Source organism: Marmota marmota, unplaced genomic scaffold (genome assembly GCF_001458135.2).
Source record: "Marmota marmota marmota unplaced genomic scaffold, marMar, whole genome shotgun sequence".
In the NCBI taxonomy this organism is placed as follows: domain Eukaryota; kingdom Metazoa; phylum Chordata; class Mammalia; order Rodentia; family Sciuridae; genus Marmota; species Marmota marmota.
Window position 1 is genome coordinate 4,430,893 of NW_026000079.1, and position 17,999 is coordinate 4,448,891.

The following is a 17,999-nucleotide window of genomic DNA, read 5'->3' on the forward strand; positions in this document are numbered from 1 at the left end:
GATGCCTCCTTCCTCTAACAATTTACTTAACACTCTTTCGGTTTGTTTTTTACTAATTTCTGATCCCATATTTCTACTATAACTATAATACAAACCAACAAGATGACACCAAACAAAACTGAGACAGAATGAAACAAAAATGGAACAACAAAGAATCATTATGACAGCCTTTCTATCCTCCTGAAATTTGCATCCATCCTTTCTCCCTATCTGTTCGTCAGATGTGAACAGTTTTTCTTCCATCTTACCCATCTCCAGGGACAGGCAACTTAAAACAGAATCGAAACAAAACAAAAGAAGAATCTTAAAATGGCTCCCCATCCTCTCGCCCTGCCCTCAGGGGCGAGCAGTTTACCTTATCACTTACCCTCAGTCGTTCCCCATGCGGCCCACCAAATGCCGCAGTCTGGCTGGGCACAATCAGGAGCCACTTGTCAAAAGAAACGAACTTTATTTTTAGAACACACACACCACACCACACAGCTCCTCAGGAAAAACCCTCAGAGCCCAACTGCCACCACCAGCTTCCCACAAGCCTCTCCACCTTCCCCACTCCTCCTGCTCTTGAGGCCGATTGGCTGGGTCGCGTGGGCGGAGCCAAAAAAAGTCCCCCAATGAGCAGCTCCATGGTCTGAAAGGGCGGGGAAACAGCCCAATGAGCATCACCACAGAGGAGCCAATCAGTTGGCAGCTAGAAGTTTGCTGGGGCCTGTGAGCCAATCATCAGCTGGCAGCTGGAAGTTTGCTGGGGCCCCTTTGGCTGTGGCTCTCAACAGTGACCCACACTGGCTGCAGAACTGCTGCCACCATCTTTCCTGGAGGCCTCTGCTTTACTCCCAAATCCTTTGAGGGCTACTGAACATAAAGTGGGAATTGACACTGATATTAGGGCACCACAGGGATTATCCTGGCTTCCTTGTTTATTTGCAGATAATAGCAATGATAGCAAGGTCACAGGATATAAAGTTAATATAGAAAAGTTGGTTGTTTGCCTATATTCCACAAATGAACAATAATTGGTATTTGAAATTAAAAATGCCATGTACCAAAAAAAGGAGGGGGGGATATATTGGTAAAATCCCACTATCCACAAGAAATTAATTAAGAAAAATATCTATGGATAAATGGCGGAAAGATCTATAGAGGAAAGAGGGTAGGAGGTGGGGAGAGGAAAGGGGAAGGAAAGGTACTAGGGATTGGATTAGAACAAACTATATTCCAGCTTTTATAATTAAATCAAAATTGATGCTATTATCATGTATAACTAAAAATAACCAATATAAGGAAAAAGAAAAAATGGGTACAGGATCTATATGCTAAAATTCCAAGTGTCTGATGAAAGAAATCAGGGAAGATTCAAACAGTTGAAGAGATCTCCTAGGCTCTGCTTCCGGCCTCTGTGCGCTGAGCAGTGTTGCTCCAGCATGACCTCCCCCTGGTGCTCTGCCTTCCACAGGCCCAGACACAAGGGAACCAGCCACCACCGACTGAAAGCTCCGAAACTCTCACCCAAGTAAATCTTTCCCTCCTTTAAGCTGACTTCTGTTAGACAGTTTGTCATAGCAACAGAAAGCTGACGAACACAGCTGGGCTTTACTAAACTTAAAAACTTGTGCTTTTAAGACACCTTTAAGAGAATAAAGAAGCAAGCCGACAACTGAAAGAAAATATTTGCAAAACACACCTCAGAACCTCCTTGCATACAAACAAATTTAAGAATTCAACAATTAAGAAAATGAACAACTAATGTTAAACCATGAGCAAAAGATTTGGAAATCTCATCAAGGAAGATATGCATATGAAAATATGTTCACCACAATTTGTCAGCAACCACAAATCAAAACAATGAGGTATCACTGCACATCAAGGAGGAATGTGTGCTGTGACAAGAAAACATCACTATGTGGTGAATGTATGAAACAACCTCACGGACACCGTAGAAGGAAAGGTATGGACCTAAGTGACTGGAGGCAAAGAAGCTGCTCATGAGCATTGGATTCTGGTTGCTAAAGCTATCCCCTGGGTTCAGGGGGCTTATAGTGACAATTCTGATTCTGGTATGCATGGACGTAAAATGAATAATTAGGAAGATGGTGGGAGTCAAGGTTCTCACCATGGGAGTGGGAATTTACAGATAAGAAAAGGGAGGAGGCTGGAATGATCCACGTGGTAATGGATTACAGTTGGAGACACTGGTATGAACTCATGCTTAACTTAATATAGTCACAGGTGGTTACATATAGACACACACACACCCACACCCACACACCTACTTCTTTGCCAACTGAAAGGCCCCAAAGAAATGATTGCTCAGTAGTAACAAACACCTAGTGCCCACATTGTAGTTTCTAATATCATTCTCCAATACACCAAACCAGGAATCCTTGAAAATTGTCCTGATTTTTAGGACTGGGCCAGCAATGTACAAAATCAACTGGAACTTGTTATAGTACCAGACAGTAAAGAAATGCCAGAAACAAACAAACAACAACAACACAAAGCAAAGTCAAAGGAAAACAACACCAACAAATTTATTTTAGCTGAGAGTGGTGGTGCACCCCTGTAACGCTAGTGACTCGGGAGGCTGAGGCAGGAGGACAGCAAGTTTGAGGCCAGTTTTGGTAACTTAGCCTGACCCTATCACAAGATAAAAAAATCAGAAGGGCTGAGGAGGTAGCTCAATGGCTGAGCATCTCTCCGTTCAATCCGTTCAATCCCCAGTACTCCCAAGAAAGAGAAGAAAAAATAAAAGAAAAACTTAAAAAATTCATATTGATGGAAGTATTTCAAAGGACATGGGAAAGAGCTCCCAATGGCCCAAACTGGAAAATAGAAAGAAAGAAAGGAAGGAAGGAAGGAAGGAAGGAAGGAAGGAAGAAAGAAAGAAAGAAAGAAAGAAACGAACTAGAAGTACAATTAGATTATAGCTCGAAGTTCAAAATAAATATCTGTGAATCCACACTGACTTAGATAAATGATTGAATGAATAAATAAGGGAAAATTCCGAATAATGTATATAGAGACTCCATTTGCAATGATGGAGAGCTCTAAGTACCATTCTGAGCCTGGCATAAGGACTTCTTTCAGAGTTCAGTACAGAATGGGGGCAGGGAGGGTTGGGGATATAGCTCAGTTGGTAGAGCACTTACCTGGGATGCACAAGGTCCTGGGTTCAATCCCCAGCACCACAAAAACAAAACAAATGAAAACAGAATGGGGGCAGGGGTGGCAGGAGAGAAACTTTATAGTGGAGGAATCTGAGAAGTCAACACAGTACAGAGGGGCCTCAGGAGATGACTAGGTATATTGTGACATGCCGTGGGTGGGTACGGGAATAGCAAAAGGACCTTAGGTAAGAACTGAGGAATTCTGAACAGACCACAAACTTTAGTTAATTATAATTTTGAAAAATCCCTAATTTTGTTTTATCAATTGTAACAAATGTAGATGAACTCTACTAATGTCAGATTTTAACAATAGGAACAAGTGCGTGTGTAGAATATGGAAACTCAACTGTCTTCTCAACTTTTCTGTAAATTCAAAATTGTTCTAAAAAGTAGAGTGTGTTATGGATTTCTTCTAACTTCCACATGTGAGGACACAGTCAGCCCTGGACTCTCTGAGTCTGGCTTATTTCACTTAGCATGATGTTCTCCAGTTCCATTCATTTACCAGCAAAGAACACAATTTCATTCTTCTTTAGGGCTGAGTAAAACTCCATTGTGCATGTGTACCACATTTTCATTATCCATTCATCTGTTGACAGACACCTTGGGCTGGTTTCTTAACTTGACTATTGTGAATTGGGCTGCTGTAAACCTTTGTATGCATGTATCAATGTAGTATGCTGGTTTTAATTTGGTGGATAAATATAAAGGAGTGAAACAGCTGGGTGGCCTGGTGGTTCCATTACCAGACTTTTGAGGAACTTCCATATTGATTTTGGATCTCACAAAAATAGAAGGGAGATCAGGAGGGTGGAGGAAAAGGGATCCAGGGGGAGGGAGGAGGAGAGGGGAAAAGGAGGTATCAGGGAATAAAAAAGAAAAAAAAATCATGCTATGTGCAAGTAGGATATATCACAATGAATCCCACTTTGTGTATAATTATAATATACCAATTAAAAAAATAAAAGGGAAATCAGTAGAGTAGAGGAAGGGGATCCTGGGGAGGGAACAGGGGAGGAGGGGAATGAAATTGATCAAATTAGGCCATGTGCATATGCAATATGTCATAATGAGTCCTGCCATTGTGTATCATTATAACACACCTATGAAACGCTAAAAATAAAATTTCAAAAAAAGCAATTTCTATTACAATAACAGCCATCACCTACGACTTAAAGGAAATCTGTCCGTGTTGGACATGTGGGGCACTTCTGATCACTTCTGTGACCCCAATCTTCCCACCCAGTCCTATCCAAGTTCACTCTTAGAACTCGAGTCTGCTTTGCCGTGATCTAAGGGACGAGAACCACTGCCAGTGGGCTGACCCAAGGAGTAATGAGGTTCAGCAGGAATTTTAGGAACCCCTTGTGATGGGGAGACCGCGGGGGGTGTGGATACGGAGAGCGAGAGAGACCAGCCTGAAGGCTGTTGCAGTAGCTCAGAGGTGGGGAGAAACCTCAGCCTGAGCGTAGGACTCCATCCTGACGTCATTAACCAGATGACAGGATTCCTAAGCAGGAAACACGGTGAGCTTTGCTTGGGGTTGGGTTGGGAGTGAGGAATTCTAAGTACCGTTCAGATCCATGGAGTTTGAGTGCCTGTGGACACTTCAGTGGGGAAATCCCTGATACACCCTTTGCCTGCAGTAAAATAGCTCTGAACAACCTGCTGAGATGATATGGCTAAATAGTTAAGGCAAGTCATCGGAAGGGTTAGGGGCAGGGCTCGTCTCAGGAAGGAGAGAGCCCCAAGTCCTAAAGTGACTGATGGCAGTCAAGGCTCAGAAGTGTCAGGAGCCAGGGTGCCACAACTTCTGATCTATATTTCTCCTGCCCTTCCCCTAAGGACAATGTCACTTTTCTTCAGAGACCAGTCCCGGAAATGTCTCCTCTCCTCACCTTACAATTCTGCTTCTATTGCTTTTCTTAAAAAAAAAAAAAAAAAATTAACCAAGTAGGCAGTCCATTAGACTCTTAGAAATCATGAGGACGTTCTGTGTTGAAAACACAAGAAGCAAAGCTTTGGGCTATTTCCAGGGAAGAAATCAGAATCCAGACGGAGCTCCAAATCTGCCTGGCATCTTCCCAGTCCCCTCCCATAGTGAGGCGTCAAATCAAGATGGAAAACGTAGGGCTGAGCTCTGCCCTGGGTTAGGCCTGGGGTCTCTATGGGTAGTGGAAGACAGCACTGGACAGGGGTAAGTAGATTCCCCCACCACCAAAATGAATTCATCTGCTCCTCCTGAAGGGCAAGTATCGCTTTTAGGTGCACGTGTGATGTAGTTTTTTTGTTTTTCTCTGAGTTTTGAGTCTTTTTCAGAAACTGTCGCACACAGTGGGTGGTCTCAGAGTAAAATAAAATTTTAAAAAAAGAGTCGAGATGTTTGCCCTCCTTTGAGAATTGGACAAGGGAGGGTCAGTTGCAGCCACTGACCCATTCACAGGATTTTATGTGGTGAGGGACAGAGGAGAAACAGCCAGAGAGACCAAGGACCTCAGGGTTTATTAGGTACGACTGTGCACACTCACAGACTCAGTCATGGTCCGGGGTGAGTTTAGGGTTAATGTAATAGTGACAGGGTTGCCCAGGATCAGGACTGGGCTCCTGGAGGTGGGTGCTGGGTATGACTTCCTCTCTCCCAGCCCCTAAGGAGACAGGCAGAGGGCCAGGCAGGCAGGTTCACGACGAGTGGCCCCCAGGGGAGCAGAGGAAAGTGCGTCTGTGTCCCCCTCCCTGTGTAGGAGGCTCTGTGGGCCCCCCGGGACACTGCAGGTTCCTACTCAAGTTGGGTCACGTCAACACCTGCTTCTGCTGCTGTTCCCCTGCAGGGCGCGGGAATCCCTCCCTTCAGTGCCTGCACTGGCTGCAGCTCCTGGGCCTGGCCAGGGCCTGGGACCAACGCGGGCTGCTGCAGATGCTCCTCCTGCGGCTCCAGGCGCTCCAGTTCCTGAGCCTGCCGCAGAGGCTCCTTAGGCTGCTGCTCCCTTTGTGTTTCCTCTTGCTCCAGAATGTTTGCTCCCTGGGGTTCTTCATGCTGTGGCGGGCCCTGCTGCTGCTGCCGTCCCACATGCAGCTCCTGCTCCTGTGGCTTCTGATGTTTCTGCTGTCCCACATGCAGCTCCTGCTCCTGTGGCTCCTCCTGCTGTTTCCCCAAATGCAGCTCCTGCTCCTGTGGCTTCTGATGCTGCTGCCGTCCCACATGCAGCTCCTGCTCCTGTGGCTTCTGATGCTGCTGCTGTCCCACATGCAGCTCCTGCTCCTGTGGCTCCTCCTTCTGCTTCTTTCCCAGATGCAGCTCCTGCTCCTGTGGCTCCTGTGGTCCCTGCTGTCCCACATGCAGCACCTGCTTCTGTGATCCCTGCTGCAGTTGCTGTTTTCCCAGATGCGGTTCCTGCTCCTGTGGGCCCTGATGCTTCTGCTGTCCCAGGTGCAGCCCCCGTGGCTCCTGCTGGTGTTGCTTTCCCAGATGCAGCTCCTTCACCTGGGGCTGCTCCTGCTGCTGCTGTCCCAGGTGCACTTCCTGCTGCTGAGGTGCTTGGTGCTCCCGCTGCTGCAGGCCCAGATGCAGTTTCTGCCCCTGGGGCTCTCTTTGCTGCGGCTGCTCACACTCTTGCCCAGGCAGCCCCTTCACGGGAGCTGTGTGCTCCTCCCCCGGGGACTCAGAGGGCACCTTCTGGCACGGAGCAGGCAGGGATGTCGGCTGCTTCATTTGCTCCTGCTCCATAGGGGCTGAAGGAGAAGCAGTCTGGGGGAGTTCTTCAGTGAGGGTAGCAGGGACCGTCACTGGGCGTGTGTATTGCTGGGACATCTTGGAAGCTACGGTAGGTCAACCTGAAAAACAGAGGGTCAGAGGGATAGGCTGAAGGCCAAGGAAGTAGAGATGTCCAGCAGAGCTTGGCTTCTCAGCCCCCCTTCTCTTGGGCGGGGCACTCTCCCGTCTCCTTTAAACTGTCCTTCCCAGAAGCAGCAGAGTTAAGTGTGGGGATTGGGAAGGGCGGGGAAAGGCTATCCTTGGGGCTCCTTATTCCCAGGCCAGAGCCAACAAAGAAATATGTCTCCAGAGCTGTTATGCAAGTGTGGGCTGGCTGCCATTTAACTTATTCATTTTATCTAGTCTTGTCTGTGCCCTTATCTCCAGCCTCAGCTGATTAAGGGGTGAGAGATGAATTCTGGGGTTATATCACATCAAGAGGAAAGATGCTAGAGGAGAAACATCTTCTAGAGATGATCTCTGAGTCCCGGAACATCAATAGCTTGTGCTGGAGTGGAACTGAGAAGTTACGGCATCAGCGTTAGCCTGGGGTCACCCATGTATTCCGGGCATACATCTCCCTCTGAAACGCCGTAAGTCATGGAGCACCTCTGAATGGGAGATTTCCTCTCTGTCAAATGAGCGGTTGGCCTATTCAACTCCAGATCTCATTTCTTTCCTGACCATCTGAACTTTATCTATAGCCCCAGTGCTTAGGGTCGGAAACGAGGGTGACTGGAAGGTCACCGAGACTTGGAACTTATTAATCAAGTCTTGTTCTTCTAAGTTAGGTTGTCTTCCCCTTTTCTGTCTGGGTTTCTCCAAATTTAAATTTCTCCCCATTCTGAAGTCTCCCCTTTGTGCAGCACGCTAAAAATCATAAGCACCCCCCCCCAGAACACCCTTCCCCTATAAGTGAGGCAGAATCGTGGTCAGTCTAAACCGACGAGTTGTAGAAGAGAAATTCACTTGTACTCCCTCTGCCTAACTTATCTTTTACACAAATAAATCTGGGGAGATGTTTTCCCAAGAAAAGATGAGACATGTGAGGATTGATATCCACTCTGGATTTCTAAATCCTGGCCCATCTCCCTCCTCACAGTGACTTGGGACCCGTAGAATAAAATGTAGTCCAGCTGAGTCCAGCCCCACCCACCTGGACTGGCCTCTCCCAGCCAGGTCCCAACCCTCGTCCCACCAGCTGATACTCACCAGGCTCACAGCAGGGACTGAGGCAGAGGCTTCTGGTGGAGTGGCGAGCTGCACAGAGGCCAGCACACCCTTTATACCATTCCCTCCTGCCGCCTTCCCAGTGTGGAGGTGACGCACTGGTTTCACCACTCCAGTCCGTCAACCTCCTCCAGCCCCTACTCTGACTCATCATTAAGCAGCAAACCCCTCAGGGCCCCTTTTTCTGAGTGCCTCTCTGGCCAGAGAGTTCTCAGGGTTCAGCTACTCCTGTGATGACCATCTGACCTGGGGACAGGGGCGGTGAGAAGGATGAGGAAGGTGTCCCGTTGATTTTTGACTTTCGCCAAACTTCTCCTCTGCATATCAATTTCTCTACCTGTAAAATGAGTTTACCCTCATTATTGGAGTGAGGGATGCATTTCCAAGGGTATGGGATGGAATGTTTTGTGTCTGGGATATCCAGATTGGGGTCTGGGGTGGAAGAGTCCCTTCTGATAAAGGGATAGGATTGTGAGGCATTTCCCTGGGCCACAAGACCATCCTGTCTCATAATGTATCTATAATCACCTCCTGTGGGGAAATCAACTCGGGGTCTGGCTCTAGGCCAGGGAGAGGCAAGTAGAAGTCTTCCACACCTCTTCCTGCTGAACCCCAGAACTGCCAGCCTTCGTACCCAGCGCTGCTGTGCTCATAAGCACTCCAGAGCCTGGACCGCTCTAGGCAAGGAAATAGGGTTAAGTAGAAACAATGTACAGATGGTGCAAACACAAACACTTTCTCTAGTTACCTCCGGAACTGCAGGACCGTGTGAAGGGCAGAGCCTAATCACGTATTGCCTTCGCTAAACCTTTCTCTAAAAACAGCTTCAAAAATCTTGTAGCGAGGGGACTTGAGCACGTCCCTCTGTAATGCTGATGGTGACCCGCGACATTTAGGATAAAATTCGAATTCACTGCCTTGATCAAAAGTCCCCAGGAACCCGAATTCTGCCCTTTCTGGTTCTCACCTCAGGTCGACCTCTCCTTGACAGGTTTACTGCCCCCCTTTGCTGGGTGACTCAGTCCCCAGGACGAGGACAGCAGTCCTCACCCTGGGGCTAGGCACCTGCCCTCCCTATGCCGAGGGCTTTGGTTATCACGTGCCTTTGAGCTTCAGTGTACGTGCTGGACTCTGCCTGAGAATCTTCTCTGACCGCCCTGGTTCACTTCATTTCACTAATAAAAATCTAGAGTTATTTTGCTTACATTTGTTCACTTGGTTATTATGTATCGTTTCTTTTTTTAGTATTTATTTATTTTTTTAGTTGTAGTTGGACATAATACCTTTATTTTATTTATTTATTTTTATATGGTGCTGAAGATCGAACCCAGGGCCTCACCTGTGCTAGGCAAGCGCTCTACTGCTGAGCCACAACCCCAGCCCATTGTGAATCTTTTCAATTAGAAAATTAAGCATCGAAGGGCAGAGGTAGACCTGGTATGTTTCAAGTATGTCCCTAGAACCTATCAAATCACCACTTCAGCCAAGTGCTCTATCAATATCAGTTAAAGGAATGGCTGAATAGTGTATCTCACTGCCTGGAGGTGCGGCTACCTAACATTTTAGTTTTAAAACAGCTTTGTGTTTGTGTTTTTGAGTAGAAACAAAACCAAATTGTACTTGTCCTTCATGGTTAGTTAACAGCTTATTAGATAAAACTTCATTTCCTTAAACTTCCTTTTTTATAATCTGATAAATAAAGAAATGTCAGAATAATGGGAAGAGAATCCTCATGAATGGGGCTGATTTTGAGCACCTCCCTCCTAGCCCCAAGCAGTTACATTTGCAGTGCTGATTTTCCATGTTCCTGGGGCTCAGTCTGGAAAGACAAATGGAAGACTCACAGGGTCCTCTGTCCCCCAGAGCTCCCTTTTCCTCATGTCCCCTCTATTCCCTGAGTCTGCTGGGGTCTCACACCATCTCTCCCATAGAACCTCCGCTGGGCCACTTTCTGGGGCAGGGAAAGTGGCCTCCACCTCACTTGAGAACTAACCGAGCCCCTTCCCGTGGGCACCCATGCCCTTGTTCTCTGCAGCTGACCTCACATGGGAGGAATCTGCCGCTCCCCAGCTCAGGACAGTCAGTGACAGCGCGGCAGACCTTGCTCAAAGAAGTCACACCAGTCTTATGAGTTTCCAGAGGCTCGGTATCTTCCAGATCTGCCTCCCTCCCTCTGATTCACAGCATAATAAGAGCTTTGAGAAGATAGTGTGCGTGCGCCTTTGACCACTGGGCTAGCTGGATGTGGGAAGTAGGGCAGGGGATGGAGCTGAAGGAAGGGGAGTGTTGGGGAGGGCGCGAGACAGCCTGGGATGGGGGGCCGGAGAAGCCCCAGTCTAGGACTCAGAGGCCCCATAGGCTGCCCTTGGGTTGCCCCATTTAGGAGTGGGGATGCGTGGATACGGGGCAGGTCTCCTCAGTGCCTGTGTGAATGACCTCATAGGCCTCATGATGAGTCCAGGTAACTGTCCAGCCCCCGCCCGGTGTAATGAGGGTGAGCTCATACTCCAAACACCCGGGGAGGCCTTGACCCAGCTCTGCCCCAGCCCAAGTAGGTCATGGCTCTTTCTCTCCCAGAGGCAGAAACTGGCTGCTTTCTCTCTGCCCTGAGTGGGGAAACCGATGTGAACTGTGAGTTAACTTTTGGGTGAAGAAGAGATTGGTGAGAGCAAGCCGCGGCCCTGTTGGAAGAGATGTTGGGGCTAGCTCTCAGCACGTACGGGGTGGTGATAAATGGCCCTGGGAAGGGAACCGGGGCAGGAGATCTCATGTTCTCATCTTGGGTAGCCACACTGGTCTGTTTCCCTGTGTGGCGATGCCCCCCGACTCTGAAGTCACTTAACCTTCCCTCCCTCCCCGGGCTTCCTCCTGTCCGGGACACTGTCTCCCGCCTCCTCCGTCCCCTCCAGCTTGCCCTCTGTCTTCCCACAAGGCTCAGACGCTGCTTTCCTGCCTCTGCTGCCTCCTGAGCCTGACCTTGGCTCTTTACTGTTCTTTGGGCTCATTTGCTGCCCAGGAGAGAATAAGCAAGGGGGAGGGATGGGACCAGGAATCTGTCCAGAGAGAGAATGCTCTCTGAGCTTCTGGGCGGACCTGTCCAGACCCACCCGCTGCTTCTCTTCCCTCTTCCTCTGACCGCCCCGCCTTGGCCTGTTGAATTGTGGTTCTCACTTTCCATCTCCACTGGCCCTTTCTCTTGGGCCCAGCAGCTGTGGAAGGACAGTTAAAGTTTTGCCCCTGATGGCAGCAAGAGGACCAAAGACAGGCATAGCTCTTTGTGGGGGAGAAAAGGGCCTTCTCAGTAGGCTGTCCTCCAGGTGAAAGGAGTGTCCTCCCCCGTGATCACATTGTTGGAGAAACCCCATTGTTTGTGGCTGATTTTCTGTACAACAGAATGGCTGAGATGGAAGAGGTGGAAGAGAATACACGGGAACTGCCCCACACTGCTGTGGGTATGGGAGCTCCTTCATCTCCCTCTCTGATTATTGTTCATGATGATTGATGTCTGGGGATGCAGTGCCGTGGTGGTGTGCTTGCCCAGCATGGACGAAACACATAAATAAAACAATGGAAAATGGTTTTAATTCAAAAATAGATAAATGCATAACAACAGAAAGCAGGTTGACGGTTACCAGAACCAGGGAGGGTAAAAGGGACAGTCACTGCATCATGAGAGTACTGTGCAGGTCGAGTTGGTGATTGTACAAGATGCGAATATACTAGACACCACTGAGTCATTCACTTTAAAATGGTTAATTTTACGGTAAGTGGATTTTGCCTCCATTTTTAAAAAGATGGCATGCTTGTTTAAAAACTAACCCCAAGATGAAGCTGTGGACATGGCTGACGTGTTCATTCAACCAGTGCTTACTGAGTGCCTGTTGTGTGCAAGGTGCTGGAGATAGTGGTGGATATAAATCACGGTCCCTACCTCCAAGTGGTTTCGAGTGGAGCAGCTTCTTAAGACAGCCTAGTCCCCTCCACTGGGGTTCATCCTTCATGACAGACAGGTGTCAGACTCTGCAGGGAGGATGTGAGTGCTCAACAGTGAGTCTCCTTCCCAGGTTCTCAAGCACCTGATGGCTGAGTGGGTTCTCTACGTGACTTCAAGACATCCTCCATTCCTGTGAGTCAATTATTCACTCCAGCTAGAGTTTCCTAGAGGAAGCACCAGTTCTCTGTAGCTCTCATCAGCAAACAATACCGTGGGAATGACCCTCCACTTCCTGGATCATTCTGGCATTTAAATTTATTTCAGCATAATACAGTTTGGAAGAGTGTTACTATTCAGCGATAGGCCCCTGGCATTGAAGTCAGACAGGCCTGAGTTTGAATCCCACCAGCACATTTTACTACCTGGACACTTCAGCTCTGTGATCCTGAATTTCTTTGCAAAGAGGGGCACATAAATGCTTCCTTAGAGTTCTGTGACTTGGGGACAGTAATACATGTGCTTAGCATATAGGTCGTACTCAGGGAACTGACTGTTTCATTTTTGGGAGTCTTGGCAAATGTTTGCAGTGTTTAAAATGCCCGAAGATAGAGTTTTAAAGATGCAAGATCTTCAGAGATCATCAACTTTAACTTTCTCATTTGCCACTGAAAAATGTGAGTCCTCACAGTCACACAGTGTGTGGGAGCACAGTGGGGTAGAAGCCAGGTCACCAGACTTCCCATTTGTTCCTCCCTTTAGTCTGCCTGCTGCTGGGCGTCAGATGATGATTCAGCTCAGCATGAGAGCCTCTGTCACCTGTGTCACTCTGTGTTCTATCGAGGCCCCACGTGGACAGGTTGGGCTCCCACATAGGGGGACTTATGGAGGAATTAAAATGGCTTTGCATCCCTACAGCATGAAGGGACATGGAGGGCCTGGGGGGAGGCATGTGGGCAGAGGAGTGGCAGAAGTTTGAGATAAAATCAGACATGGAAAATGAATCCAGGTAACAGAGTTAGGAGTGCACAGCCAGTCTCAACATCTGAGTCACAGACGGACCAAAGGGGTTCTGCCAGGCACATGGAATGGGGGTAACCATTCGCCGGGGTTTGTGCAAGGACAGGAAGGCAGGAGTGAGGGGCATGGTGTGATGGAGGACAGACAGAAAGAGTGGCAGGGCCTTTGGGTATGGGACACCCAAAGGGCAAAGGCAAGGACACTTCAGAAGGAGACAAGGGGCAGTCACAGAACAAGAAGGCAGCTAAGGGACCGAGTTCAGCCACACACTTCCCTCAGAAGTGTCCGCGTGTCAGAGGAGCAAAGCAGGGGTACCCGGGACTCGACCCAGGTCCTGGATCATCACCCCTCCCCAGCCCTCCTCTGATAGTTAGGGTGACCCTGCATCAGCTGCCCCCCGAGGGGCGGAATCGCTTTGTAAAGTGCTCCTGGTTGCAGAGGCCACTCAGGTGCAGGCACATGTGTGTGGTGAGGAGGTCTGGGCACCATGTTTGGTCCTGGAGGAGACGATTTTACCAACATGGGTCAGTTTCTGGCATTTCCCTGCCTGGCGTGGGTCCTGGAGGGTCCCCGTGAACTAGCACAGCATGGCTCTTTCTATGACCTCTCTGTATTGGTGGACTGTTTGTCACGAAGCTGTCTGACTGCTCCCGACATCCAGATGAGTTGGTCTGATGCAGGACCGAACATCGTGCCCATCCTTTCCTCCCCCCTCACACACTTCCCGTCAAACCAGGTTACCATGACGACACAGCAAACACAAGTCTTGGGGCCCCGATGGGACGTGGTGCTGGGGAGGGCCCAGGCGATCCTTCCAGTCGGACAGGGAGCTGGAAACCCTGACCCTAAGAAGTTCCACACTTAGAATGGACTGTGCTTCTGCTCTTCTAGAACTCTCCATCTAATGAAGAGACAGGTACAGAAACAGAGAGGGGTACAGTCCAATGGCATGACAAGTGAGCACTCTACGGGACCCTGCATGGATGTAGGTGTGCAGAGAAGCAGGGCAAAGAGCCATCTCCTTGGAGGGGTGTATGCAAAGGAAAGCGACCTTCCAAGCCTGCGGTTACCGGACACCTTGCCCCCCACTCCTCCCTTACTCTCTAATTTACTCCTTTACACACGACAGAGGAGGAGCCGGGGCTCGGGGTAGCACCATCGCCAGCCAGGGGACCCACAACTAGCAAGATCAAGCTTGGGCCTCTGCTCCCAGGCCACCCTGTCCGCCACTGAGACAGAGATGTCTTTGGAGCATGTCAGATACCGGAGTCCTGGTGCGTCTCAGGAGGAGTCCAGAGCTGTCATTCAGAAAGACAGGAGAGCTTCAAGCCAGCAGACAGGCAGGCTAGAAACCGCTGGAGCAGCTAAAAGCTATGTTCCTGCCGTTCAGGTTTTACTAGAAAGCCTGCTTGGGGTGGGGTGGGCAAGAAGGGGAGAGAGAGGCTGGAGTGCTCTGGGGGGAGAAGGGTGAGCCCAAGCTTCCTCTCGCAGGCAGGTGCTGGCTTGCCCAGCTCCGGCCTCTCCCTTCCTCTCCCCCACACTCTCTCCTACAGTACAGGTCGCCTGGTCTCCTCAGGCCTGGTGGCCCCAGAACCACCTCCCCACCCGCTTAGGACCCAGGCTGGGGGATGCTGGTGCGGGAGGGACTGCACAGTCACCGGGTTCAACTCTGGGTCTACAAAGAACTGCAGAGTCTGGAAGGTGACCCTGGCCCAGGCTGCAGGTCTCCTGCCTGGGCCTTCACTTACCTCCATGCCCTGGTGCACTCCATTCTCTGCCGTAAATGCATTCCACCTCCTGCCCTCTTGATGTCCCCCACCCACCTCAGAGCTGTTTATTGAGGACTTCCAGGGCATCTGTTCAGGTCCTAGGGACACAACATGGAACAAAACAGGCAGATTCCTTTTAGCTGAAGCTTTATTCCAGGATGGGAGGTGGACCATAAGAAAGATACACACACACCTGAAATACAAAGCACGTCAAATGTTAAGAAGTCCTATGTAGAAAAATGCAGCAGGAAAGAGTTTTATGAAGGGCTTACAAAAGATGTCATTAACTTTATTTAAAATTTCTATTGGCGCACTGTGATTATGCACAATAGTGGGATTCATCACGACATATTTGTACATGGGTATAACAATTCCATCAGTCTCCTCACCCAGTACCTTCCCTTTCCCTCCTCCCCTCTTGATCGGCTGGCCCAACTCAACAGATCTCTCTTCTATCATTATTAATGTTATTAAATCAGCACATTATAATTGTCCATGAGCAATGTGCATCGTGGTCTACCCGTACGTGGACACAGCGTGATTTGGTGGATTTCATTCCCCAGAACTTCCACAGCCCTCCCCTCCTCCTCCCTCTCCCGCCCTTTTCCTACTCTATTATAATCGTCTCCCTTCTATTTTCAGGGGTCTCCCCACCTTTTATTTTTATTCCTTTTCTCTTCTCTCTCTCACTCTAGTTTTCATATTTGGAAGAAAACATTCAACGTTGACTTTCTGAGTCTGTTCAGCATGATGCTCTCCAGTCCCATCCAGGAGATGTCATGGATTTTTAAGGGGGTAGTCATGAAAGTCCTCATGGCAAGCCCCTTAAGAGAACAAGGCAATCAGCAAGAGGATAAATGGCAGAAGAGGTGGCAGCAGGGCCGATGTCCCTGAGGCAAGAATGTTCTGGAACGGGGAAGGCGGCGGGTGCTGCTGGGGATGGGTGAATGAGCTGGGACTGCAGGAGTGGGTGGAGGTGGGCAGTGCAGGGAAGTCGTGTGACAGCTTTGGTTTTTGCAGTGGATGAGGTGAGAAGCCACAGAACTGTGACATCATCGGACTTAGTTCTGAAAGGGTCTTTTTGGCGGGAGTGGAAGCAAGCAAAATGGTGAGAGGCAACTGTAGACATGTAGTGATGGCTCGGAATGAGCACGGTCGCCTCAGAGGTGGGGAGAAGCTTTCAGAGTGTAGATGAGTTCTGACAACAGAACCAGGAAGATTTCCTAACAGATAGGCACAAGGTGTAAGTGGGCAGCGAACAATGACTCGAACGTTTCTGTCCCAAATGGCCGTAAGGAGGGAGTCACCAATTAACAGTTGCAGGGAGGACCCTGGAGGGGCTGGTGTGGTGGGGAAGGGCAGCAGTGAGTTCTGGGACAGGAGAAGTCTAAGACGCCTGTTAGACATCCAAGTCGTGTCATCAGGGGGGCAGAGGTAAGGATCCTGAATTCAGAAAGAGGTGCGTGGTGTAGATGTATATCCAGAACTCATCAGCAAGTGTGTGGTGCTTTAGTCATGAGCTGGGATGAAACCTTCAAGGGTGAGAAGGGAAGAGGTGCAGAGTATCCCCTGAATCACTCCAATATTAAGAAATCGGGAGATGTGAAGGAACACGTCAGGAGAACTAAGAAAAATGAGAGAGAGCAGGCAGTGAATTGAGAGGAACAGCAGAATAATGGGGTATCATCCTAGAAGAAAAGTGGAGATAATTGCTGAGGAGGAAGAATGAGCAATTAGAGCACCTGCTGTCGAGATCGCATCTATAGAAGCCGAATTTATAGAACAGAGGGAACTGGAGCTAGGAGTGAGATAAATGAGGAGACGCTGATCCTAGTACAAAATTTCATTTATAGGATGAATGAGTTGTGGTTATCTAAGATATGATATGGGTGGTGATGGATGTGTTGATTAATTTGAATGTTGTAATTGTTGCACAATGTATATATATATATCAAATGATTGCATTGCATATCTTTGGACATATACAATCGGAATTTGTAATTAAGTATTTCAAAAGAAAGGATAATAACTGGGAATGCCCATTGGATTTGACCAACATGGAGGCCATTGGCGATCTTGGCAAAGGTACCTAAGGCAGCGGTGAGGACCAAGCCAGATTGGAGTGGATTCAAGAGTGACAGTGAAGAGAGGGCTTGGGGACAGCAAGGACAAAGCACATTCTTATTTGTTCTCTGATCCTGGAGAGCTCTTCTGCAAATAGCCCCATGACTTATTTCTCCACGTTATTCAGATCTCTATCCAAATGTCACTCCCCTGAGAGGGCTTCTCTAGTCACCCTACCTAAAACTGACCACCCCCACTCCACGATATTCTCGGTCTCATTGTAACACTCATTGCTACTTGCATGTGTGTCATTTGCTGTGTCCTGGCTTCACCAGAATATAACTTCATGGGGGTGGGGCTCTTGACTCTATTAGTCTCCTTGCTTTGCGGATGCCTAGAACCATGCTTAACGTGCAGGTGCAGTGTCACCTTCTTCATTACTCACTGAAGAAATGAGTCCATTCCTGTCCAAAAGATGCAAACGTATTTTCCCCTAGATGATCTTAGCTTCTTTTTCTCCCCGCATTCTTATCAGTGCACTATAGTTGTGCATAATGATGCACACGATAGGACAATGTCATTTGGCCAATATCATTCCCCAGTATTCCCTTTCCCCATCCCTCTTCCTCACTCAGTCCCTGTCCTCTGTTCTGCAGATCTCCCTCCGTTGATTTTTACGAGACTGACCACCTTTCTGTATTCCAGTGAACACCTTTTTCTTTAATTAAAAAAATCAGTCTTTCAATTGATTTAAATCTGAGTCACAGCCTTTAATTTAGTCCATTCACATTATTGCTATTACACCCTGTGATGGCTTTATTCTTTAATCTTATTTTGTGTATGCTGTTCATTGTTTGCCTCTTCTGTTGTCTATGCAACTGATCAAGGTTGTATTTCAAGTGATTCTATTTCTGTTTTCATAATTATTTTAAATTAACAAGCATCCTGTTCAGCAATCTTGCAGGTTAAACAATACCCTTTGCTTTCCTTTCAAAAAAAATAAAAAGATAAATAAGGACTGTAGGATGTTTATCTCTAAGCATCCTTCTCTTCTTTGACATGCTATT

The 17,999-nt window shown here is 48.3% G+C and overlaps 1 protein-coding gene across 4 annotated transcripts; it reads right to left on the reverse strand.

The window, feature by feature from the left end:
- Nucleotides 1–5,650: 5,650 nt before the first annotated feature.
- On the reverse strand, nt 5,651–8,256 carry Ivl (involucrin). 4 transcript variants are annotated; one of them, XM_048814831.1, is made up of 3 exons: nt 8,131–8,256; nt 6,649–6,998; nt 5,651–6,564 (listed from the first exon to the last, which is right to left on the reverse strand). In XM_048814831.1, exons 2-3 carry the CDS (start codon nt 6,973–6,975, stop codon nt 5,944–5,946), a joined length of 948 nt encoding a protein of 315 aa, XP_048670788.1. In that variant the 5' UTR covers nt 6,976–6,998; nt 8,131–8,256; the 3' UTR covers nt 5,651–5,943. The 4 variants fall into 4 exon arrangements, with proteins under 4 accessions (XP_048670788.1, XP_048670790.1, XP_048670789.1 ...); XM_048814833.1 differs by having other exon boundaries at nt 5,651–6,336; nt 6,472–6,998; XM_048814832.1 differs by having other exon boundaries at nt 5,651–6,333; nt 6,374–6,998.
- Nucleotides 8,257–17,999: the final 9,743 nt, after the last annotated feature.